This window comes from Anolis carolinensis, chromosome 2, assembly GCF_035594765.1.
Source record: "Anolis carolinensis isolate JA03-04 chromosome 2, rAnoCar3.1.pri, whole genome shotgun sequence".
Taxonomy (NCBI): Eukaryota; Metazoa; Chordata; class Lepidosauria; order Squamata; family Dactyloidae; genus Anolis; species Anolis carolinensis.
In genome coordinates, this window is record NC_085842.1 from 4,441,710 (window position 1) to 4,468,620 (window position 26,911).

The 26,911-nt window shown below is 43.3% G+C and overlaps 1 protein-coding gene across 2 annotated transcripts; it reads left to right on the top strand.

Moving 5' to 3' along the window:
* Window positions 1–48: 48 nt before the first annotated feature.
* Window positions 49–24,441, top strand: LOC103281404 (zinc finger protein 420). Of its 2 annotated transcripts, none has more exons than XM_008122911.3 (2): window positions 49–127; window positions 18,557–24,441. In XM_008122911.3, exon 2 carries the CDS (start codon window positions 18,775–18,777, stop codon window positions 20,455–20,457), a length of 1,683 nt encoding a protein of 560 aa, XP_008121118.2. In that variant the 5' UTR covers window positions 49–127; window positions 18,557–18,774; the 3' UTR covers window positions 20,458–24,441. The 2 variants fall into 2 exon arrangements, with proteins under 2 accessions (XP_008121118.2, XP_016853796.1); XM_016998307.2 differs by having other exon boundaries at window positions 56–122.
* The last annotated feature ends 2,470 nt before the right edge of the window (window positions 24,442–26,911 follow it).

Genomic DNA, 26,911 nt, shown 5'->3' on the forward strand with positions numbered 1-26,911 from the left:
AAAGGAAATGCCAACAGGGGGAAGGAGGAGGAGGAGGAGGATAAGCGGACGTCACTTCCGGAAACAGGAAGCGGGCTCATTCTCGGCCGGAGAGGAGCAGGAAGAGGAAGCAGAGGAAGAAGGTGAGGTAATAAACGATAAACGATAAATAAACAGATTCGGACAGACATGGGCCAGCTTGGGCCTTCCTTCCAGGTGTTTTGGACTTCAACTCCCAGCATTCCTCACGGCCTCAGGCCCCTTCCTTAAGCGGCTGAGGGGGAAAAGGAAGGGGCCTGAGGCCGTGAGGAATGCTGGGAGTTGAAGTCCAAAACACCTGGAGAGAAGGCCCAAGCCTCGATTAGAGTGGTGATTGGCCCAACAGGGATAAATCAAGATGCTCCACTTGGAGAACAACCCCTATGAGGAGCGGTTTAAAGATCTGGGCATGTTTAGCCTGCAGAAGAGAAGGCTGAGAGGAGACAGGATGAGGGCCATGTGTCAAGATGTGAGGTGAAATCCTAGAGAGGAAGGAGCAAGCTTCTTTTCTTCTGCCCTGGAGACTAAGACACAATGGAGCTCAATTAGCAAATATCAGCAAATATGATCAGGGATAAAAATTCAGCTCAATTAGCAAATATGATCAGGGATAAAAATTCAAAATGTTGGCATTGTGGAATAGGCAAGGGATGGTACGCCCACATGTGGTGGGAATGTCCAAGGGTAAAAACATTTTGGGGAAAAACAATAATAATAATAACTTTATTTTTATACCCCGCCCCATCTCCCCGAAGGGACTCGGGGCAGCTCACATGGGGCCATGCCCGATACAACAATCAAAAAACCAATCACAAAGCCATAACACAATTAACCCAATAAAAACATCAACATCAATAAAAACAATCATTAAAATGAGCAAGAATCAAGCAATATTAAAATCAGGGGACTAAATTCATAGATCCCGGGCAAAGTGCAGAAAATACCAAAATGGAGACAGGTAATTTCACAGTTAAAATGGACAATAAAGTGCAGTGTAATAATGGTAAAACATCAGGAATGGGGCGATTATAGAATGAACAGACAGGTCAATCCAACAACAATTAGATGTCAAAGGCCTTTTGGAAGAGCCAAGTATTTAAGCTTTTCTGGAAGGAGAGGAGGGTGGGGGCCTGCCCGATCTCCCTGGGGAGCGAATTCCAAAGCCGGGGGGCCACGACGGAGAAGGCCCTCTCTCTCGTCTCCACCAACCGGGACTGTGAGGGTGGTGGGAGCGAGAGAAGGGCCTCCCCCGACGAGCGAAGAGCGTGCGGGTTCATAGGGGGAGATGCGGTCTCTAAGGTAAAACAACGAGGAATATAGAGGAATTATTTAGAATATCACTCCAAGTAAACATGGAATTAATGTTGATGGGGATATTAGGGAACAATAAGATTAACGTAAAATATCAAGATCTATTCAAAGCTATGATTCTTGCAGGGAAGGCAGTAATAGCTTGGGGCTGGAGAGACGAAAAAAAGTGGAATATGGTGAACTCGAATAACTATTTGTTTGACCAGGTCCAATCAGAAATAATTGCAAATATAACCTCTGAGGATAAGAAGGAAGATAAAATGAGGAAAATTAAAGAGAAATGAATAATAATAATAATAATAACTTTATTTTTATACCCCGCCCCATCTCCCCGAAGGGACTCGGGGCGGCTTACATGGGGCCTTGCCCGATAAAACAATCAAATATCAAAACACAGCAATAAAACAGTTATCCAATAAAAAAACATCAATTACAGTAAAAACAATCGTTAAAATCAACATAAAACATACAATATTAACACTGGAGACTAATTCATAGAACCCAGGCAAAGTGCAACATGTGCCGGAATGGGCCGAAATGGGGAAGGTAATTTCACAGTTGAAATGGACAATATATTCAGATTGGATAAAAAGAGGCGAAGCCAATGTAACTATTGTACAGAAATGGGAAAAGGTGTGCTCATGGTTGGAGTTAAATTTCTAATGGAATTGTGGTATAAGGTGGGGGTGGGAGAGGGGAGGGGGAGGGAAGGGAAAAAAATGAATAGAATGATGATGTATTAGATATGTGAGTAGAGACAATATAGAAGGGAAGAGGATGGAGAAATGTGATAAGAGATAAATGTGATAAGAGGTGTAGGTATGAATGTTTGTATTAAATGTGCAATATACTCACAACATGAAATATAAGATAATATCAATAAAAATATATTTTTTTTTAAAAGGACACAATGGAGCAATGGCTTCAAACTACAGGAAAGAAAGGAAATTCCACCTGAACATAAGGAAGAACTTCCTCACTGTGTGAGAGAGAACTGTTCAGCAGCGGAATTCTCTGCTGCAGGGTGGAGGGAGTGTGGCAGAGGCTCTTCCTTTGGAGGCTTTTAAGCAGAGGCTGGATGGCCATCTGTCAGGGGTGCTTTGAATGCAATTTATTTATTTATCTTCCTGGAAAGAAAGGAAATGCTGGGCCGGGCTGTGGCGCAGGCTGCAATAAATCACTCTGACCAAGAGGTCATGAGTTCAAGGCCAGCCTGCGTCAGGGTGAGCACTCGACAATTAAAAATAAAAAATAGCCCCTGCTTGTTGCTGACGTAGCAACCCGAAAGATAGTTGCATGTATCAAGTAGGAAATTAAGGTACTACTTATAAAGTGGGGAGGCTAATTTAACTAATTTACGACTCCATAAAAATCGTCCAGCTGATGAAGCAGCTGCTCCCCCTGTGGCCGGAAGGCTAAACTGCCTCTGCGTCTGCCTCTGTTCTTTGCGTATATGGCATTGAATGTTTGCCTTATACGTATACAATGTGATCCGCCCTGAGTCCCCTTTGGGGTGAGAAGGGCAGAATATAAATACTGCAAATAAATAAATAAGTAAATAAGTTTACAACATTTTTTACCCTGCCTTTCCCACCCGAAGGGACTCAAGGCGGCTTACAGAAATTGGCAAAATTTAATGCCCAGACAACATTCAGTAAAACCAAACAATACAGTTAAATCAATTAATAATAATAATAATAATTAATAATAATAAAACGTTATTTATACCCTGCCACCATCTCCCCATGGGGACTTGGGGCGGCACACATCTCTGGCAGGCATCCTCAGAGTTTGTGAGGTATGGAGAAACTAAGCAAGGAAGGTTTATATATCTGTGGAAGTTCCAGGGTGAGAGAAGAACTCTTGTCAGTTGAAGGCCAGTGTGAATGTTGTAATTAATCACCTAAATTAGCATTAAATAGCTTCATCTCCTGGCTTCTTCCTGCCTGGGGGAATCCTTTGTTCAGAGTCGTTAGCTGCCCCTGATTGATTCATGTCTGGAACTCCTCTGTTTTCAGAGTGCTGCTTCTTATTTACTCTTCTGATTTTTTAGTTTTTTAGAACTGGTAGCCAGATTTTGTTCATTTTCATGGCTTCCTCCTTTCTGTTGAAATTGTCCACATGCTTGTGGATTTCTCTCTACAGGGAGAAATTGTTCCAAGACACATGGATATGGGAAAAACTAAGGACCAGGAAAGCACATTATTATTGTTGTTATTATTACACTATGTAATAACTATGTTGAAGGCTTTCATGGCCGGAATCACAGGGTTGTTGTGTGTTTTCCAGGCTGTATGGCCATGTTCCAGAAGTATTTTCTCCTGATGTATATTCCTCACAATCTCTGAGGATGCCTGCCATAGATGTGGCCGAAACATCAGGAAATAATATTTCTGGAACATGGCCATACAGCCCGGAAAACACACAACAACCCAACAACAACTTTATTCTTATACCATCTTCCCGAAGGGACTTTCTTTTAGATTAGATGTTTAGATTCACCCCCAATCTGTTCGCCCTCCATAAAGACTTAAAAACTTGGATGTTTCAGTGTGCCTTTGAATGATCAGGTTTGCCCAGCCCTAATTTATTGTTCTGGTCTTTTTCAGCACTTTACTCCCAGCCACAGCCCTATGGTTTGCATTTTGCAGAAGTCCTTGCCCTGTCCTCTTGAATCTGAAAATGCCCACTTTACTGGCTATTGGTTGTTGATGTTGGTTGATGTATTTTTATGATGTTTTTACTTTTCTGGGTTTTTTTGTTTTAATAATATTGTTGATCTGTTATATGCTTTTAATCGTGTTTTACCTTGTAATCTTTGTTTATGCTGGGCTTGGTCCCCATGTAAGCCGCTCTAAGTCCCTTCGGGGAGATGGTGGCGGGATATAAGAATATTATTATTATTATTATTGGGAAAACATTGTTGATTTTCATCATCATCATCATCATCATCATTTAATTACTTATTAATCGCCCTCCATCCAAGATGCTCTAGGCGATTTACAAGATAAAATTGTAAAGGATAAAAATACATACATACAAATATTGATAAAATTAACATAGATTAAAAGTTCTAGTAAAGAGCCAGGTCTTGAGTGCTAGGGTAAAAGGTCCTAACTCACGCATGGCGGCAAGGCATTTTCTATGCGCATGGCAGTCTTTTCTCAGTGAAATAGCTGCCTCCATAATGATCTGCTCAAGAATCCTTCTTGGTATTGATGCCTGGTTGTCTGAGCAAAAATTGAGTCCCCCCCCCCCCTTTTTTTTTTTTTTGGGAAGGTGGGGACGATATTTGCCATGTTGCGACAGCTCCACTGCCTGCCGGTCTGCTTCCAGACTGAATACAAAGTCCTATTTATTACCTTTAAAGCCCTAAATGGTTCGGGCCCAGACTATTTGGCAAACTGCATCTCCACTACGGTTAGTAGAGCAGACCCTGCTCTCAGTCCCATCCCCGTTATTATTATTATTATTATTATTATTATTATTATTATTATTAGTGTTCCCTAGCATATAGAGAGGAGGAAGGTTAGAATGTCAGGTGTAAATACCTCAGACTGAAAAGGTCATCTTAGCTTGGCTGGCTGCATAAAAATCTTTAATACGTATTTTTAGGCTTGGCTAGACTTAGATTACTGTTTAATGTTAGATATGTTGTGGTTGGTTATTTTATTATTTAATTTTATTTATCGGTTACTTTGTTACAGTTATGAATTTACTTTTGGGATTGGGTGGGGTTGCTTATTTTGTGTTTGTTTAATGCATTATGACATCTGTCGGGGGTGCTTTAAAATGAGATTTTCCTGCTTCTTGGCAGAATGGGGATGGCCCATGGGGTCTCTTCCAATTCTAGGATTCTATGAATGTTTGCCATTTTTTGTTGGAAGCCGCCCTGAGTCCCTTTGGGAAGATAGGGCGGGATAAAGCATTTAATGAGTAAGTACTATACTGACATGGTCTGAACCAAGGTATATGTGCAAGGTCTTTTTTGGAAGAATTGATCTAATTATTTATATGCTTTTAAGCTTGAAATAATGTATTTTATGGATTATTGTTAATGGTTTTATACATGTTGTTTTTTATTGATTCTGTGTGGCATTGAATTTTGCCGGTTGTTGTAAGCCTCCCTGAGTCCCCTCGGATGAGAAGGGTGGAGTAGAAATGTTGTAAATAAATAATAATAATAATAATAATTATTATTATTATTATTCTCCAGTCTGATGGGACTCCTCCTGTTTTCCAGGAATTTTCAAAGATTATTGCCAGTGGTTCTGAAATTGCCAGTTCTTTTAATGCCCTTGGATGTAATTCATCTGGCCCTGGAAGACTTGAAATTATTTAGATCAGCCAGATATTCCTGTACTGCCCCTTTATCTATTTTGTGCTGCATTTCCCCCACTTTATGGTTGTTAACGGCCCCTTTTAATAAAAAGGCAGGAGAACAACTGGGAAGGAGACCTAGCTCAATGTCAAAGGAGAGTGTATTACAGATGACATTAAAGTGTTTTTTTTATTGTGTCAGAAATGAATTGAGAATATACTGCAAGTCACTTCTGGTGTGAGAGAATTGGCTATCTACAGAGATGTTGCACGGGGGATGCTTGGATGTGTTACCGTCCTGTGGGAGGCTTCCCTGCATTGGAAGCTGGAGCTAACAGTGGGGAGCTCACCTCATCTCGCTGATTTGAACCACCGATCTTCAAGTCAGCAGTTCAGCCGGAATAAGGGTTTAACTCATTGAGCCACTGTGGCTCCGGGATCAAGAGAAACAATGCCTTCTGGCCTCTTAATGGGGGTCACAGAAGCTGTTGCTCACAGAAATTCAGGGGACACGGGTGGTGATGCGTCCAAGACCACAATTTATATCACTAAACGAGATCAGTGGGAATTGTTAAAGGACATTGGTGGGATATTAAGGACATTCATGTGCAAAGGGAAGTGTATACATCAGCCCCAGAAGGTTTTTTAATAATCTATCCCGTATTTATTATGGTCTTACCATTTATGTGTTTTAAATGCAATTTTTATCCTTGTATTGTTGTTTTAATTGATATATTGCATTACTGTTTTATCTTTTTATATTGTGATTTGTATTATGTTGCTTTTATTTTGTCCTTATGTTGTTTGGGCCTCTGCCCCATGTAAACCGCCCCGAGAGTTCCCGCGGGGAGATGGTGGCAGGGTATAAATAAAGTTTTATTATTATTATTATTATTATTATTATTATTATAAATTGAGCTCAGAGATGAAGAGAGGAAAACTCGTTACTTCACTTCACTTGTTCATATTGTTGGTTTTGCTGGTACATCTTTACTAATTAAAGATCCTTTGGGGTTGTTGTGTGTTTTCCAGGCTGTCTGACCATGTTCCAGAAGCATTCTCTCCTGACTTTTCACCTGCATCTATGGCAGGCATCCTTAGAGGTTGTGAGATATATACACCACCTCGGAGGCTGCCTGCCATAGATGTGGGCGAAACGTCAGGAGATAATACTTCTGGAACATGGCCATACAGCCCGGAAAACATACAACAACCCTGTGATCCCGGCCATGAAAGCCTTCAACAACACATAGAGATCCTTTGTTTTCAAAATTATTTGCTTGAGTATTTTTCTTTGGCTCCTTTTTTCTTCCTCTCTCCCTCTTCCTGCCTCTCATACTTTAATCTGCATCCCTTGTAGGCATCTTAGTTCCTCCCTCACTGGACTGAAGGGGGAAAGGGGGCAGAAGCAGAGCCCCTTGAGCCCTTTCATTCCCAAGAAGGAAAAGCCTAGTGAATTTATGGCCATAAAAGGAGCTTTAGGTTCCCAGTCATTTACCTTGGCTTTGGCTCTCTGGGTTCTCTGCAGTTTCCGTTGGCCCCTTGCTCCCCCTTTACATTTATGTAACACTAACCCCATTCTTCCTTCTCCCTTTTTCTTGTCCTGCCTGCCTTAGGCCCACCCAGTTCCCCCCACAATTTCCCCAAGACTAGGAGACTGTCTCCTTCTTTCTCCCTTCTGGTTTAATGGGCGACAGTACACACACACACACACACTGTGCTTTCCTCCCTTGCAATTTTTTTTTTCGTGTCAGGAGCAACCGGAGTTGCTTCTGGAGAGAGAGAATTGGCCATCTGCAAGGACATTGCCCAGGGGACGCCCAGATGTTTTGATGTTTTATCATCCTTGTGGGAGGCTTCTCTCATATCCCCGCATGGAGCTGATAGAGGGAGCTCATCTGCGCTCTCCCCAGGTGGGATTTGAACCTGGCAGCCTTCAGGTCAGCAACCCAACCTTCAAGTCACAAGGCTTTTATCCCCTAGGCCACCAGAGGCTGGGTGGACTCTCCTGCTTTGTTATCCTGGTCAGTAGCCCTGGGTGGCATGCCCACGGACACCCTCCCCAGTCCTCCAGGCCACAGAAGACATGCAGGAGGAATGCAGGATTTGCCTAGTGGCAGATTGAGTAAAGAGCAATGTATCCTGAGATTGGCCATCTTTTTAAATTTTTTTAATTGTAAATAGTGCTAGGTAAAATTATACAAACGTTCAGAACATTTTCCATTGGTAACACATGTTTACATTCTTCCTCCTTTTTCTCCCTTCCTCCCCTCCCCCCCCTTCCCTTCCCAGGAACAGTTTACAAATGTTCTATATTTATTACAATTGTTCAATCATGAGGATAATCTTGTTTAATTCCTTATATTTGTCTTTCCCTTTTATTCTGTAAATTAAGTCTTTCCATTTTGCCTCCCATGTCTTTTCTGATTTGGCCTTTTCTATAGTGACTTTTCCTTTTGTTAATGTAGTCTTGGAGGAGGTAGTAAATATTTATGCCATGTTTTAGTGTCCCATTTCTTTTGGTCCTTCCAGCCTAAGGCGACTGAGGCTTTAATTGCATCTAACATATAATTTATTTCCTGCCAACCTAGCAGTCTGAAAACATGCCAATGTGAGTAGATCAATAGGTACCGCTCCGGCGGGAAGGTAACGGCGCTCCATGCAGTCATGCCAGTGGCCACATGACCTTGGAGGTGTCTACGGACAAAGCCGGCTCTTGGGCTTAGAAATGGAGATGAGCACCAGCCCCCAGAGTTGGTCACAACTGGACTTAACGTCAGGGGAAAACCTTTACCTTTTTTTATATAATTTATTAATCGTTCCCATTTTTTAGTTCCCCCTTCACCTTCAATTTTCTGGAGGAAAAATTGTCTCTTGTTCCAATCTATTTTTATTCCTAATATTCCTAATAGCTCCTCCATTTCTTTCTTAATTGTTTTGTGGAACTGAGGCGGGGGGGGGGTTAAGGAACCCCAGGAAATACCATATATGGGCAGAGATGGCGACAGCTAGCGACCCGGGTGCATAAACTCACAGAAACATGTGACTTCTGGGAAATCATGTGTTTCTGAAGAAATGAAAGCTAAGGATAAACAAACAGAGCATGCGTACGCAGGCGCTCTGAAAGATTTGTGAGCACGGCACAAAAAGGGTGCAGCCGGCCTGCTGGTCAGCACAGATTGGGCAGCGTCACAACTCTAAGCCAATGAATTTGCTTGTGGGCGGGCATAACCCGAACCCTGTAGTGTGTATAAATGTTCACTCAGCATGCCACTGGCCGGTTCCCCTGGAGAAGCACTTACTTTGTGCTAGGGGGACCCCTAGTGGCCATTAGCGAAATAAAACTGCTTTCTGGGAAATTCCTTCAGTTGTCCGTCTTCAAAATTCCTCCACTGCGCCAACAAGAACCGTAGCACGAAGGTTCCGCTACATTTTCTGGTGACCCCGACGTGATTTTTTCCTATAAGACGGGCCAGGAGATTTGGAGACGGATCCCGTTGGCGGGACGGCCTCAACTCAGCGGTGGGGGCCTGAGGCAACTACCGTGAGACGAGAAGGGGCCCCTGAATACTACACGACCGGCTGCGGTGCTTGCCTCTGATTGCCAACGCCGACTGACGGTGAGAGCTGCAACATCAGCGAGGTTCCACAGAAACCGGCTAGGAGGAAAAGGATCCAGGGGAAAAAGCCCAGGGGCGAAGGTTGGTCCGACGTCTACAGAAATCTGGCAAGTATAGGGGTTTGCATGAGATATTAAGGGAACGCCAGCGCTGGGAGGGACAAAAAAAAAAAAAAAAGTTCCCAGGGAGGTAGAAAGGGGTTCTGTCTTGTGTTTCCTGACGCATGCCGTGAGTGGCCGGGTGCCCAGGCCAGGACAGTCCCCTCTATTAGGCAGGATGGGAGGGAAAAATTCAAAGAGCTCCACTCCCTTACAATGCATCTTAGATAATTTTGGCTCTTTTGCTAGCAGAGCCGTAGCAGGGAATCCAAGGGACCTAAGAGATTATAGGCTGAGAAATTTGTGTCAGGGAGAATGGCCAGATTTTGGTTTAGGTTGGCAAGTAGAAGGAACGTGGGATCTGAAACTGATCCGAACAGTGGAAGAATATTGTGCTGTGAATCATCCGAACCAGTGGGTCTATATTGCTACGTGGGAACGGGTAGTTAGAGAAGATCCAGGTTGGGTTCGACTGTGCAGGAATGGCAAATGTATGGTGGTGAAGAAGGAGGGGAAAAAGAAGGAAGTTTTCCAATCCAATGAGGAGGACTACCCAGATTTACAGTTGAGTGTACAGGCTAGACAACAGGAATTATTGCCGCCACCCTTGCCACCGCCCCCCCCACCCCAGGGAACAGCCCCCACACTAGGAACGAGACCCCCACCCTACTCTTCGGAGTCAACCGAAGCGGCCAAGAAACACTATCCTAGCCTAGAAAAATATCAGGAGGAAACAAAGGAAAAGAAGAAGTCACAACGGATGCCCAGTGATGCTTCTCCGGCACAAACTCGGAGACATGGAGCTCCGGTGTGGTCTGGTGATTCACCGACCGGACCGGCCCTCCAGATGCCCTTGAGAACGGTGCCTGTGATAAACAACAGGAATGAGATAGTTCAAGCATACCAGGTAGTGCCTTTCAGTAGTAGTGACATTTTGAATTGGAAAAATAATACTCCACCTTATAGTGAAGAACCCCAAGCTATGGCTAGGCTATTGGAAGGGATTATGGCAACCCATAATCCCACCTGGCAAGATTGCAGACAATTGTTGAATATGTTGTTCACATCAGAGGAGAGAAGAGCAGTGTTGAATAATGGGGTAGCCATAGCCCAGGTTGGTGCCCCACAAGATGGTGATGCAGCCGAGTGGGGAGCACAGAGGTTTCCTGTGGAAATAGATCCCCAATGGGACACCGCAGAAGAAGGACATTTGCAGAGACTGAGAGGATTCCAGCGTATATTGGTAGAAGCGGTAAAGAGGGGCCCGCCGCGACCCGTCAACATTGTAAAAATTCAGGGAGTGGTACAGGAAAAATCTGAGTCACCAACAGCCTTTTTGGAAAGGCTGGAGGCAGCATATAGAAAGTATAGCCCGTATAATTTGGAGGATGAAAACGGTAGGAGGGCGATTCAACAGTCTTTTATCAGTCAAGCGGCTCCTGACATCCGGAGAAAGATTCAAAAGCAACCAGGATTTCTAGGAAAGACTATGAATGAATTGTTGGCACTCGCAGATCAAGTTTATATGGCGAGGGACCAGGTAGAAGAAGAGAAGAAGGACAGGAAGAAGAAGCAGGAATACCAAGCATTAGTTACCATGATGGAACAAAGTGCAAGTGGACAGAGAGGAAGAGGAGGATATGCCAGAGGGGGACAAGGAGGAAGAAGGGGGCCCCCTCGGAGGTTAGGTCGAGACCAATGTGCTAAATGTAAGAAGTTTGGACACTGGAAAGGTGAATGCCCAGAAGGAAGAGAAGGAAGAGAAGGAAGTCAGGAAGGACCGAGAGAAAGAGGAAGGCCTGAGAGAGGAAGAAACCCAGGAAGGGGAAGAGGGCGTGGGAACTACGTACCTTTTCCTGCAAGAGAGGTGATAGCTGCAGCAGCTGTGATGGAAGAAGAATGGGAAGATATGGATGGAGGAGAGGAATGAGGAAGCCAGGCTCTTGTTTTGTTGGACCCCGGGGAGCCGATGGTCACACTTGAAATCGGGGACCAACAATTGGACTTTTTAGTGGACACAGGTGCCGAAAAATCAGTAGTAAATACAAAAATTAGTCCACCAACTCGGGAAACTACGAAAGTAATAGGGGTGTCTGGGAAGACCCAGAAGTGCCCCTTCCTTAAGGAACGCACCTGCAATCTGGCCGGACATCAGGTCAAGCATAAGATGTTATATCTCCCAGACTGCCCAGTCCCTTTATTGGGAAGGGACATTTTATCAAAATTACAAGCACAACTCCAGTTCATGAAGAATGGACAAGTGGAGCTATCATTTCCCATGGAAGAGGAATGGAGACTGTTTCAAGTTAGGATTTTTACTGAAGAAATACAATGGCCATGGCATGAGACTCCTTTAGTGTGGGCAGAAGATAATCCTCCAGGATTAGCTAAATATGTTCCACCGGTGGTGGTGGAAGTGAAAAGAGGAATGGGGCCCATATGCAAGCCACAGTATCCCGTCAGTCGAGAGGCAGTGCAGGGGATCAGAAAGCATCTAGAGCGACTCCTGCAGCATGGGATATTGGTACCATGCAGTTCCCCATGGAACACGCCCCTGCTCCCAGTCAAGAAACCAGGAGGACAAGGAGAATATCGCCCAGTCCAAGATTTGCGGGCTGTAAATCAAGTCACCGTTCCCCTAACCCCGGTAGTGCCAAATCCATACATCATGATGAGTCTAGTACCAGCATTTGCCAAATGGTTTACTGTATTGGATTTAAAGGATGCATTCTTTTGCATTCGATTGGCCCCTGTATCCCAACCGATCTTTGCTTTCCAGTGGGAATCTCAGCAGTCAGGGCAAAGGACCCAGTATGTTTGGACACGCCTTCCTCAGGGGTTCCGGGACAGCCCGACCATTTTTGGTCAAGCCCTGGCCAAAGACTTACAGGATTTTGTAATACCTAAGGAAGAGGGAATTTGGCTTCAATATGCAGATGACCTGCTTATCGCTTGCCGGACACTAGGGGGCTGTAAAGAGCATACTTTGAGATTTCTCAAGACATTGGAAGAAAAGGGTTACAAAGTGTCAAAGAAAAAGGCCCAGTTGTGCTGTCCCACGGTGAAATATTTGGGGTTCCATCTGACCGAAGGAAAGAAGATGTTAGGAGCTGAAAGAAAGGAAGTTGTTTGTGCCATCCCCACTCCCAGTACCCGGCGACAGGTGCGGGAATTTTTGGGATCAGCAGGATATTGTAGACAGTGGATCCCCAACTACGCCGTGTTGGCTAAGCCACTGTACCAGGCTACGAGAGGTGGAAGAGAAGATCCATTTGAGTGGACAGAAGAATGTCAACAGGCATTTAAGGCATTAAAAGAAGCATTGATGTCATCTCCAGCATTAGGACTGCCCGATTTGGAAAAACCATTCACTCTGTTCGCTGCAGAGCGGGAAGGAACAGCGGTTGGAGTATTGACCCAACCACTAGGTTCATGGCAAAGGCCGATTGCCTACTTGTCAAAGCAATTGGACACAGTGGCTCGTGGATTGCCACCTTGCCTGAGGGCTGTGGCAGCATCAGTAGATTTAATCAAAGAAGCGAATAAATTGACCCTAGGACAGCCACTGACAGTTAAGGTGCCCCATAGCGTTAAGGCACTGTTAGACATTAAGGGACCGCGCTGGCTCACAAGTGAGAGGTTAATGAAATATGAGGGATTGTTGTGTGACAACCCACTGGTGACCCTGGAGACTTGCTCCACTCTGAATCCGGCCACCTTGCTCCCGACTCCAGGAGACACCACGATCCATCAGTGTGCCCAGGTGATGGATGAGGTATTCTCCAGTCGACCGGATTTGAAGGATGTGCCACTAACTAAGGTGGACGACACTCTGTTCACAGATGGAAGCTCCTTTATGGAAAATAATCAAAGACACTCAGGTTATGCGGTTGTTCGGTGGGGGGGAGAGACGCTGGAAGCAGAGTCACTGCCCCCGGGGACGTCTGCCCAGAAGGCCGAATTGATTGCCCTGACCCGAGCGTTGGAATTGTCAAGCGGAAAGCGGGTTAACGTCTACACAGACTCAAAATATGCCTTCACCACCCTCCACGCACATGGAGCACTGTACAAGGAGCGCGGGCTCCTCACGTCTGGAGGAAAGTGCGTGAAACATGCTGGAGAGATTGTGGATCTCCTGGAGGCGGTTTGGAAGCCAAGGCAGGTGGCTGTGATGCATTGTAAAGGGCACCAACGTGGAGACGATCCCGTAGTGCAAGGAAATAGGCAGGCTGATCTGGCAGCCAAAGAGGCAGCTAGGCTGCCCTATATTGAACATCAGGTAATGGCCCTACAGGTAGAATTAACTGAACATAACATTACATATACACCAGAGGAAGAAGAATGGGCCTTAAAGGAGAAGGGTCAGTGGTCAGGAGAACTCATAGTGATGCCAGACGCCCGTGTCTACGTCCCTAAGGACTTGGCATGGCACTTAGTCCAACACATGCACCAAAACACACATTTAGGAAAAATGGCATTGGCAAATCTGCTAGGACGACAGTTGTATATCGATGGATTACATAGCCTAACGGCAGCAGCAGCCCGAAGATGCTGGACATGTATCAAAAATAACCCCAGAGAAGGACCCCTCAAGCCACCAGGAGTCCAACATGTGGGTGGGGTACCCTTTGAAGCTTTAGTCACTGACTTTACAGAAATGCCCCCATACAAAGGATACAAATATTTACTGGTGTTCGTGGACACATACACAGGATGGGTGGAAGCTTACCCTACAAGAACTGAGAAGGCTGTAGAGGTGTCAAGAGCTCTAATGAAAGATGTTATTCCCAGATTTGGCATACCCTTAGAAATTGGATCAGATAATGGCCCCGCATATATTCAACAGGCTGTGCAAGGATTATGTAGAATTTTGGGCATAAAATGGAAGTTACATTGTGCATATAGACCCCAATCTTCTGGAAAAGTGGAAAGAATGAATAGGACATTAAAGGCTCAGCTTGGGAAACTTTGCCAAGAGACAGGATTGCCGTGGACGGTGGTTTTGCCCATGGCATTATTAGGAATCAGATGTACACCACACAAACGGACAGGACTCTCCCCTTTTGAAAGACTCTATGGACGACCCCCTTTGAACTTGAAGGGAGCCTTAGAGACAGGAGCTGAGCAGCACCTCATAGGAGAGAAACAGACATTGGCCCAGGTTCAGGCTTTGGGCAGACAAATGCAGCAGTTAGAAAAATACATTTCTGAATTGAACCCACCATTCCCTACCACACCTCTACATTGTTTTTCACCAGGTGACGAGGTTCTGGTCAAGGATTGGAAGATTGAGCCATTGGGACCCAAGTGGCGAGGACCCTATGTTGTGCTCCTGTCTACCCCCACTGCAGTGAAGGTGAAGGAGATTAAGCCGTGGATACATTACACCCGTGTAAAACTAGCACCTGAGGAGTGGCGGACGGAGCGAGTTCCTGGTGAGGACCTGAGACTCAGGATCATCCGGCAACTCCCTAAGGGGTCAACAAGGCCATGAAGCTGATCCCTTCGGGTGCAACGGAGCGTCGGTGGTCAAGTATGTCGCAGCATGGCCCAACAAAGGCGCTCTCCGGGAGATGGTGGCTAGACATTTTGAGAGGAAAAAGTGGGAGACAAGCTATGAGGAGGGGAGGAAAGCGCACTGTGTTTGGTATATTATTTGTGCTGAGTTTTATTCTCTCTTTTGGAAAAAGAGCACATGGGAATTGGATAAAAGAACATGCCAATTATATGTTTGAGCAGCACGGGAAAGAGGTAGCATTAATATATGAACACCCCCTCACCGTAGGAGATTTTTCATTTCTTCCCGATTTAATTGATGAACCACAGATTGTGTTGGAGGGATTGTCCAAGGCTCAGGAGGGTCCACCTACCGTGTTTTCTAGCATACCGCAAAGGATAAATAAAACTCGGTTTCGACGGTTTAGATACCATACCTCCACCAGGGGTTTGTGCTTCTGTTGTGGAGGATCGGGAATATGGAATTCTGAGTGGAAACACTGGGGAACTAGGCAGGCGTTCTTTTCCCGATTAGGCAATTATTCCCATTGTCGAGACCGGTTCTATCTACATGGACGATTTAATACATCTTATGTCTCACGATTAAATCTAACCGCAACCGAGTGGGCTAGCATGTATCCAGATTATCCCACATTTAGTGTGAATGATTCTATTGAGGGCCTAAAATCTTATATGAACATACTGCAACAATTAACCCAACTGAGCCTAGGTAAAAGCCTCTGTCCGTTATGGCAAATTAGGGATCCAAATCTATGGTTTTTCTTTGATAAATGGGCCACAAATTATCACCCCGGCAACTACCAGTGTGTCGGTGTGGGTTATTTGACATTCCCAGTTCAGGTCTTACACAAAGGGCATCAGCGCCTGAAACGGGACATTGTGCAAACAGGCCCTCTAGGACCAGAATGCTCGGATGAGGTCATTATCAACAAGGCCCTGTCAGGTTCAGAAGCCTCCCGTGTAGGAGGAGGCCTGATCACAGGCTTGTTGACCCTGGGTGCTTACCCAGGGATTGTAGCTCAAGCAAACCGTAGAAGTGTTCTAGGCCTGACTTGCCGCCTTGAAAAGTCCATAAATGCCACTGGTAAAATTTTCCGGGAAATCCAGTCTGAAGTAGAAGAAATCAGCCAGATGGCCCTACAGCATAAGTTGGCCCTTGACTACCTACTGGCGGCCAGGGGGGGGTTATGCGCCATGGTTAGAGGACGTTGTGTAGTGAAATTTCATAACTTGAATAATACTATTGAAGATGACATCGAGTCATTACAAAAGTTAATTTACAATAATGTCCAGGAGATAGAAGGTTGGTCTCCCTTCTCCTGGGTGACTAGCTGGTTACCCTCAATAGAATGGTTGAAGAACATATTGTTGGTAGGGATTTTAGGATTGTTCATTGTTCTCATAGTTATGTGTTGCACTCCAATAATGATGCAAATGTGTACTAGGTGTGTCACACAATCTTTACCTGAAAAAAAGATAGCCATACTCCAAGCCAAGCGGGATTGGATGGAACCATAATGCTTTGCTTCAGCTTTTGTACATGCGCTTCGCAAAAAGAAAATGGGGGAGTGAGGCGGGGGGGGGTTAAGGAACCCCAGGAAATACCATATATGGGCAGAGATGGCGACAGCTAGCGACCCGGGTGCATAAACTCACAGAAACATGTGACTTCTGGGAAATCATGTGTTTCTGAAGAAATGAAAGCTAAGGATAAACAAACAGAGCATGCGTACGCAGGCGCTCTGAAAGATTTGTGAGCACGGCACAAAAAGGGTGCAGCCGGCCTGCTGGTCAGCACAGATTGGGCAGCGTCACAACTCTAAGCCAATGAATTTGCTTGTGGGCGGGCATAACCCGAACCCTGTAGTGTGTATAAATGTTCACTCAGCATGCCACTGGCCGGTTCCCCTGGAGAAGCACTTACTTTGTGCTAGGGGGACCCCTAGTGGCCATTAGCGAAATAAAACTGCTTTCTGGGAAATTCCTTCAGTTGTCCGTCTTCAAAATTCCTCCACTGCGCCAACAAGAACCGTAGCACGAAGGTTCCGCTACAGAACTTTTGTATTTTTTTGCAATCCCACCACGAGAGTGGCCATCTTTATGAAAAGTTTTCTTTGCCATTCAGATACCTCTCAGATCTTGTGCAACGTGGAGCAAAAGATGAATTCTTTTAGACTGAAGGAAGATAGAATAGGGAGACATAGCGGTATTTTTTATGGCAAGGATGGGCAGTTTCAGTGGGCGGTGGTGGTGGGGGCATGCGCTCTGCTGGTATGCAGAAGTGAATCAAAACCCAGCTTGTGTCAAACAGTTACGTAAATTAAAGCAGCACTTACTGTCTGACTGTTTTCATAGTCCAAATACTAAACATAAAGATAGCACTCAGCCACAGAATATAAAACAAAGACTGATAGCAAATGCCAATGCAGGTTCAGACGAACACATAGTCAAATGTCCAGTCCAGTAGTCAAACACAGAATGAGTAAAGTTCGGGGATCAATGACAGACCAGTTATCAGACTCGAAATGCACCAATTGTGTATCTTTCTACTATGCAGCAGGACAGAATCCAAACATTCACAACACATGGACAACGTATGAATACTACACAGGGAAATAGACCCCCTCTACCCTCACCACTTTCACAGTACACAAACAACCAAATGCATACTAAACATAAAGACAACCATACAACATACATTCAATACCACCACTTCCTCAACAATTTTTAACCAACACCATCAGATGATGCCACAGCAATGCGTGGCCAGGCACAGCTAGTTTATATGTATATTTTTTATCAATGTTCTTTGAGGTAGAATTTTTGCATTTGCCTGTATCTTCATTTTTTTTTCATTGGTTCTCCCTCCACTTATATTTTGTAATATCCTTTTGGAAGCTTGGCTGCCTGGTGTGCTGTGTATATCTCCAGTGAGGCTTGTCGTCAAAACATGGGTTAGATACTAGACTGCAGAAAAGTGGCGCAGGAACAATATTGTTCTGATTTGAGAGAAAGCCACACAAGACAATGGAGTCTTGATGTGTTGTCAAAAGCTTTCATGGCCAGAATCATAGGGTTGTTGTGTGTTTTCCAGGCTGTATGGCCATGTTCCAGAAGAATTCTCTCCTGATGTTTCGCCCACATCTATGGCAGACATCCTCAGAGGTTATCTATACCTCACAACCTCTGAGGATGTCTGCCATAGATGTGGGCGAAACATCAGGAGAGAATACTTCTGGAACATGACCATACATCCCGGAAAACACACAACCATCATGGAGTCTTTTTTACACCAAGACATGTCATATGGGGTAGTGTGTCCATATACTGGTAAGAAGGAAATATAGAAAGAAAATATTTATTACAACATTTGCTCCAATACTGCATTGGCCTTATTTCAAGATCTTCTTTACAAAGTTTGAATTCCATTGTTCACACATTGCAGTATGAAAAGCTCACAATCAGAAACTTGGGCCACTATTCCCATTGTTTCCCACTAGGGATTGTTTTTAATTGAGTTAAAAGATGTTTCACAATGCAATGAGCTGTTCTCAGGTAGGCCAGTTTTTGTCCTCTATTCTCCTGGCCCTGCTACAGCACTGTCTTTAGGTCTGCTGAGATCTTTTGCTCAAGTCCTAATGTGCTTTTCCTGTTTTTTTTTCTTCCAAACAGGTACACAGCAATGACAGGAAAGAAATGAATAGGAGAAAAATTAATACTGAAAACGGTCCACCTGTAAATTTGAGGAAGAAAAGCAAGATTGTGCTCTAAAAAGAATCATTTGGAAGCTAAATCAGAGAAACTATAGAAAAAAACAAAGAAATTTTGTCCTCCAAGGCGTTCATATTCGTAAACTTCTGACATAATATTTGAATCATAAACCAAAAAGAATGAAATACCATTTATATCCCTATCCCAGGGCACACACAAGGGAGAAATTGTATAAATGTGTGGAATGTGGAAAAAGCTTCAGTTGGAGAAGTTCTCTTACTATACATCTAAGGACCCACACAGGGTATAAGCCACATAGATGCATGGAATGTGGACAGAGCTTCATTCGAAGTGGACAACTGCATTCCCATCGGAGGATCCACACAGGGGAGAAGCCATACGAATGCATGGAATGCGGAAAGGACTTTTCTCACAGTGGAGCTCTGCGTTCCCATCAGAGGGTCCACACAGGGGAAAAGCCTTACGAATGCATAGAATGTGGAAAGTTCTTTAGATGGAGTTCAGCATTTACTAAACATCAAAGGATCCACACAGGGGAGAAGCCATATAAATGCCCAGAATGTGGAATGAACTTCAGTGATGGTGGATCATTAACTAAACATCAAAGAATTCACACAGGGGAGATGCCATATAAATGCATGGAATGTGGAATGAGATTCAGTGATAATAGTACATGTAATAAACACCGGAGAATTCACACAGGGGAGAAGCCCTATAAATGCATTGTATGTGGAAAGGCCTGCTGTCAGATTGGACAGCTGCATTCCCATCAAAGGACCCACACAGGGGAGAAGCCATATAACTGCATGGAATGTGGAAAGAACTTCTCTCAGAGTGGACAGCTGCGTTCCCATCAAAGGACCCATACAGGAGAGAAGCCCTATAAATGTGTGGAATGTGGAAAAAGCTTCCGTCAAAGTAGCAATCTGCGTTACCATCAAAGGACCCACACTGAGGAGATGCCATATAAATGCACAGAATGTGAAATGAGCTTCCGTGATGATAAATCATTAGCTAAACATCAAATGATCCACATGCGGGGGAAGCCACGTATATGCATGGAATGTGGAAAGAGCTTCAAATATAGTTCAGCATTTGTTAAACATCAAAGAATTCACACAGGGGAGAAGCCATACAAATGTGTGGAATGTGGGAAGAGCTTTAGTGATAGTAGCTCATTAACTAAACATCAAAGAGTTCACACAGGGGAGAAACCTTACAAATGCATGGAATGTGGGAAGAGCTTCAGCGATAGTGGAACATGTAGGAGGCATCAAAGAACCCACACAGGGGAGAAGCCATTTAAATGCATCGAATGTGGAAAAAGCTTCAGTCGGAGTGCAGATCGGCGTTCCCATCAAAGGGCCCACACAGGGGAGATGCCATATAAATGCATGGAATGTGGAATGTGCTTCAATGTTGTTAGATCATTAACTAAACACCAGAGAACTCACACAGGAGAGATGCCATATAAATGCATAGAATGTGGAATGAGTTTCAGTGATATTAGATCATTAACGAAACACCTAAGAATTCACACAGGGGAGAAGGCTTATAAATGTATGGAATGTGGGAAGAGCTTTGGTAACGCCTCAACGTGTGCTAGGCACATAAGAATACACACAGGGGAAAAGCCATATAAATGTACGGATTGTGGGAAAAGCTTCAATCAGAGTGGACATCTGCGTTACCATGAAAGGACCCACACAGGAGAGATGCCACATAAATGCAGGGAATGTGGAAAGAGCTTCAGGCAAAGTGAAGGTCTGCATGCCCATCAAATAACACATATGGGAGGAGAAGCCATAGAAATGTATGGACTGTGGAAAGAGTTTCAGTGATAGTTGAGCATGCACTACATGTTGAACAATCCATAAAGAGAAATGTTTTGATTGTGGACAGAGCTACACTCAGAATGGAGTTCTGCATTCCTTTCACAGAAATTGCATTGCTTGTGTGTTTTTGCAAGGCAGGGGCCTGGACTTTGCTGGTCCATGTGCTCTCTTCCAACTCTATGATTCTGTGACCCACACAGGAGAAGCCACGGAAATGTATGGAATGTGGAAAGAGCTTCAAGGATGGCCAAGTAGGCACCAGACATCAATGAACTCGCACTGTTATTGGAGAAGTGCTCCCTTTTGGATTTCCAAATTGTCTCAAAATGAAGTTGTATTTTTCCCAGCCAAGTGCTCTATCCTTTTAAACAGAGGGTGGATGGTGATCCATTGGGGTGTTTTGATTGTGCTTTTTCCCATTAGGGTTGGAAGGGATGGTCCATGTGGTCTCCTCCAACTCTATGATTCCATGTTGGTTCTCTTCCCTCCCCTTACCCTATCTAGCTGTAGCAACATGTTCATTAGGATATGATTCATTAGGATATGATTAGGATATGATTGCTATTGATGTTTTACTGGTATAATTGTTTTATAGTCATGCTATTGATATTGATTGTCTTATCGGGCTAGGCCCCATGTAAGCCGCCCCGAGTCCCTTTAGGGAGATGGGGCGGGGTATAAAAATAAAATTATTATTATTATTATCACTCCCTAGCCTTATCTAGAAAGTACAAATGTGTTGACGAAGGTTTTCATGGAAGGAATCACTGGATTGCTGTGAATTTTCCGGGCTGTATGGCCATGTTCTAGAAGCATTCCTTCCTCATGTTTCGCCCACATCTATGGTAGGCATCCTCAGAGGTTGTGAGGTCTGTTGGAAACTAGGCAAGTGGGGTTTATATAGCTGTGGAATCATGTCCAGGTTGGGAGAAAGAACTTGTTTACTTGAGTCAAGGGTGAATTGAGTAGTTCTTTCTCCCACCCTGGACATTATTCCACAGATATGTAAACCCCACTTGCCTAGTTTCCAACAGACCTCACAACCTCTGAGGATGCCTGCCATAGATGTGGGTGAAACATTAGGAGATAATGCTTCTGGAACATGGCCAGACAGCCTGGAAAACTCACAGCAAACCAGTAATACAAATATTTGTGGATAATAAATTGTGTGAGAGGGCATGCTTGGACTTAGGAGGAACTTCTTGACTGTGAGAGCTGTTCAGCAATGGAACTCTCTGCCGTGGAGTGTGGCAGAGGCTCCTTTAGAGGCTTTTAAGCAGAGGCTGGATGGCCATCTGTCGGGGGTGCTTTGAATGCAATTTCCTGCTTCTTGTCAGGGGGTTGGACTGGATGTCCCATGAGGTCTCTTCCAACTCTATTATTCTATGATTCTGATTCCTGGGAAAGGACGAGATGGGGTGTGCCTTGAACAGCTCTGGAATTAGAGGCAAGGAGGTCGCATTTCGAGCAGGAGAGCATAGAGCAGGGGTCCCCAAACTACGGCTCGGGGGCCACATGCGGCCCATTGAAGCCGTTTATTCGGCCCCCACAGCACAAAGGCTGAAGGGGGTTGGGCTAAATGGCCCAACAGGTCTCTTCCAACTCTCTTTATTATTATTATTATTATTATTATTATTATTATTATTATTATTATTATTATTATTATGACACAGCAAACAATATAGATATGCTGGATTTCGTATCACAAAATCACAAGTCGAACACTTCCCAAGTGTCTAGGACTGTGTGATGTATTATTAATATTTTTATTAATAATAATAATATGTAGTATTATCAGGCCTGTAGCGAGGGGGCGGTTTTAGGAGTTCAACTCCCCCCCCCCCCTGAAATTTTTCAGGTTATAAAAAAAACCTGGTTTACTCATGAATTTTAACTGGTTAACCAAATCCCCATGCTAAGTCTATGAGACACAAAACATTAAGAGCCCCTCCAGGCACTATCTCAAGCAGATATTGACAGGTTTGTAGCGGGGAGGGGTGTGTGCTAGGGGTTAACCCCCCCCCCCCCCGAAATTTTTTTCTGGCTACAGCCCTGATTATTATTATTAATGATGATTATTATTGTTAACATTGAGGCTGGGAGGCCATCTGTCAGGGTTGCTTTGCTTGCGCTTTTGGTCCACAAAGGCAGAAAGGGGTTGGGCTAAATATTATTATTATTATTATTATTGCTCGGTGGCCACCTGGCCAACTATAGTTCTGCCCTCCAACGGTCTGATGGATCATAAACTGGCCCCCGGTTTTAAAAGTTTGGGGACCCCTGGCATAGAGGAAACTTCTGTATCTACTTCTATTTTCTCTGTATTTTTCCTCGCAACCACATTGGAAAGAGAATATCTTTGAACATGGGTAAAACACTATACATCATCACACTGCCTGGGAGTGTGATGGAAGCTCCTACTTTGGAAGCATTTAAACAGAGGGTGGATGGTAATCTGTTGAGGATTGTACTTTTCTTGCATGCCAGAAAGGGGTTGGATGGTCCATGTGGTCTCTTCCAACTCTATGATTCCATGTTGCCTCCCCTTCTTCCATATCCTTCCCTGCTGACTTGGGTAGGAGACATATCAGCTGTAGATTTGTGTGATGTATATTTTCCAAGATTATGACTCTAAGACCTTCTATATAACTGTTGTATCTAGATACATTTGAGGGGAGATTTCTTCCTGCTTCAAACTTATGTGAAGCCCCTCAGACCGTAATTGTGAGCCTTTTTCTTGTTTTGTAAGACTGAGGGCGCTTCGAGACAGCACCAAATCATGGGTTTTACGTCAAGGGCAAAAAAAAAAAAAAAAACGGGACCTGAAAAGAGATCCATATACAGACCTGTTGGTCCCGGGATTTCTGGCTCCGATGTCCAGACTTGCTACTTTGTCCTGGGACTTTGAAGGCCGCTACAGGACATCTGCTGGAAATTTCAGATTTTTTTTTAAAAAGTGCAGGTGTTAATATGCAAATTATTGTACAAGTTCTGTTCCCGGGTTATACATATCTGTTCCTCATTGCTTTTATCATTAAAAAAGCCGCTCCGAGCCCTAGGGGAGTGGCGGCATATAAGTTTGAAAAATAAATAAATAAATAAAAATAAATAAATAAAAGATGTAGAAAGTTGACTTAGAGGGCGGAAACTTTGTCTACATGTTTAATGAAGTTTCTGGCATACAAACAAAGTTTACAGAGTTGGACCACTACTTTCCAAGTCAGGGCTATACAATCAAACAGGAACACAGACTTTCAAGCCAGGAACAAAACTTCGTCATTATTATCACTCTTTAGAGGCTGCATGGCCATCTGTGCAGACATTTTTGGTTGTGTACTTATGCCTGGGAACTATGGGGTGATGTTCCTGGGTGTTTGTTACTCATTGCTTTTATCCTAGATACTTGGGGAAAGTTGATTACAGGGCAAAAACTTTGTCCTGGCAAGAGAAGCATTGCCATTCACCAATTTATCAAAGTTTTCACCATGTAATGAACTTTTCCCATGTTTTTAGAATAGAAGCAATGAGGAACCGACATTTATAATCCAGAAACAAACCAACATAAAAATTCCATAATTTCTGAGTGTTGGGACATACAGAAATTAGAAGATCCAAATCTTCTGGCCAGAACCGGGATATCCCCACACTTTTTTATCTTGCGTTTTTTTTGACTTAGTAGCGATTCTTCATATATTTTTAGCTGATGTTGTCTTGCCACAATCCAGTTTGAACTGGGACCACTGGGGTAAGGTTACCTCGGTTCTTCCTGAGGTGCTTTGACTTCTTGCTCTAAGCATCACTGCAGGTTTGTCCATTTCTGCCAATTTGAAAACCATTGTGATCCATTCTTTTGTTGATATTCTGCCTTTTTACAGATTTGAGCATATTTATAGCATTCTCACTTCAATTAGCATGTATTGTAATGGTGTTATGTGTATTGACTTTACTAATTCGTTTTGTAATCCTAATTAAAAATGGTGTTGGACCTCATTGGATGCTTGCTTTGAATATTTTATGCGTTGACTTTCATATTTAATTCCCAAACACTTTCCCCATTTTTCTAATCCAGTAATGCCCCCCGTTGTTTGCCCATTTTATCTTACAATCTTTTGCTAAGTCTGTTTCCAATTGTATTGTAAACCGTATTTTATATATGATAATATCTATTAGGTGTTCCTCATTGGTGCTAATTTTTTTTAACTCTGATTTTTCTTTTTCAAAATTGTTGTTTTTGTTTTCTATTGGAAATAATTTTTTTAGCTGTCTGTATTTAGATAAACTATATCCAGAAAACCTGACCTCATTTTGTGCTTTGGCTTTTCTAACCTTCTCCCTACATAGACAGATGACGCTATCGATTATTGGGCGCTGTTCTGAGTTCAAATTGCTGTTTTATATACTAGTGGTTTATATTTTATATTGTACTATGTGTTTTATTTTATGCGTCGTTTTAGACACCTTGTGCCATATGTAAGCCGCCCCAAGTCCCTTCGGGGAGATGGAGGCGGGGTACAAAAATAAAGTTATTATTATTAAGTTATTACATACGCTAACTATTTGTTTAAATTACTTTTTGGTGATTTTTCTTTTCCCACTTCTTATACATGTCCCAGTTATGAGAATATTCTGTCACCACTGACCGAGAAAATCCCTGAACAAGCTGTGGGTCGAGTATCCACTTACACCCGCCTCCAGGCCTTCGCCCATCTGAGAGTTGTAGTTTCCTGATGGTGGCGACCTTTGTTTTGACCTAGGCCATAGAGAAGACTGCTGGCCAGTTAACACTGACTGAATATGCTCAGAACTAGCAGAACTGGGCAGACAGGTGACACAGAATGGAGGCTGGATGACAAAATGCACATTGGTTTGCCCTATCAACCGCCTGAACCCCATAGCTGCTGTTCTGAGTCTTTTCTCCATTTCTCCTCAGCCAGATGTTAATTAACTATGATAAATGTTATAGGTTGTAGCTATAAATAAATACAAGCTTTACCACAGTTTCTGAACCTAGATATACCCTGCAGTATAATAAAGTGTCACTCAGGCTTGTGTAACAATTAACAGTATCTTTACTTCAGTTCAAAGGATCAAAGAGGGCAACAATATATACAGCAGTCTCTCTGAATTCACACAGAGAACAGAGGGAATAAATAGTCCCTTCAAACAGTCTTTAAATATGTCTCATTTTCCTTATAAATAACTAGCTGTGCCCGGCCACGCGTTGCTGTGGCAAAGTGGTGGTGGTATTGGTTAAAAATTGTTGTGTAATTTTTATTTGACGTCATTTGTATTTTTAAATTGTTTTTATTGTAAGTTATCTTTTTATTTATTATATTTTATTATTTTCTTGTATTATTTTTAGTTATTTTCTGTTATTATAGTATTTTATTGTATTAATTTTTTAGTGTTTTTAATTATTTTTAGTGTTTTTAATTATTTTTATTGGGTTGCTAGGAGACCAAGTTGGAGGAGCTTAGCCTTCTAACTGGCAGCAATTGGATAAAAACAATTATTCCTCTCCCTCTAATTAGGACTTTATTTTTCTTTTCTTTTTGTTGTATCAACCTAGAGGCGTGGATGATGGGTTGTGTTGTCAAATTTCGAGGTTGGGGGACCTGTAGTTTGGTTGTTTTGTTGTTCGCCGTGATACCATCACTCTTTTATATATATAGATCAGGCAGCCATTTCCTTTCTGACCATTTCCAGTCAGCACTCTCTTCACTCTGAGATGAAAGTGGCAGTTAAAACCGTTTATCCAACGGTTTAGTCAATCGGAATTCTGGCTCCTGGCTGGTTCAGCCAATCAGCTGTTGACACATGCCTTTCAAGTCAACCCATGATATCATGGTGCCTTTTTACAAATCCTCACAATAAATGCTAGTTTTATGTAACTCGGAGTAAATCAAAACTCAAAAACTACATGCTCAGCCTCAAGAGGAGAAAGGCAGAGGTAGGAATTGGACCAAATACTGTCAAAGATGTCCCAATTTACTACTAATAAAAATGTGGGATTAAAACTATATCACTTGGGTGCCTATTTAAGGACATCTGAGGTTCTCAGGAGACCCAATTCCCAAATTTGGAAACAACCTAAAATTTACCTGGACTCCCTCCAGGTCTATTTCATTATTTCTGTGGCGAAGGATTGTAGGAGTTGTAGTCCAAGTAAGTAACTTTTTCACATACTGCCTCATGGTATAGTAATACAACAAACTTTACTATAGTTTAGACACTGGGTTAATATATTCTTGGTTGACAGCTACCATCAGAAGTGACCAGAAAGCTTTTCAGCGAAGACAGATAATCAATGCAAACTATAAATGTTTATTTGTAAGTAACGGTATATGGATGAACACATAGAAACATTAGGATGAAGAAAACCCTGGGAAACTTAGTTTCATTGGACTATAACTGCTGAAACCCTCCAGCATGCCATGCCTAATGCAGGATTCTGGGAGTT

Excerpts from the sequence above, each read along its gene's own strand:
- LOC103281404 (XM_008122911.3), top strand. The coding sequence starts at position 18,775 with ATGAAATACCATTTATATCCCTATCCCAGGGCACACACAAGGGAGAAA.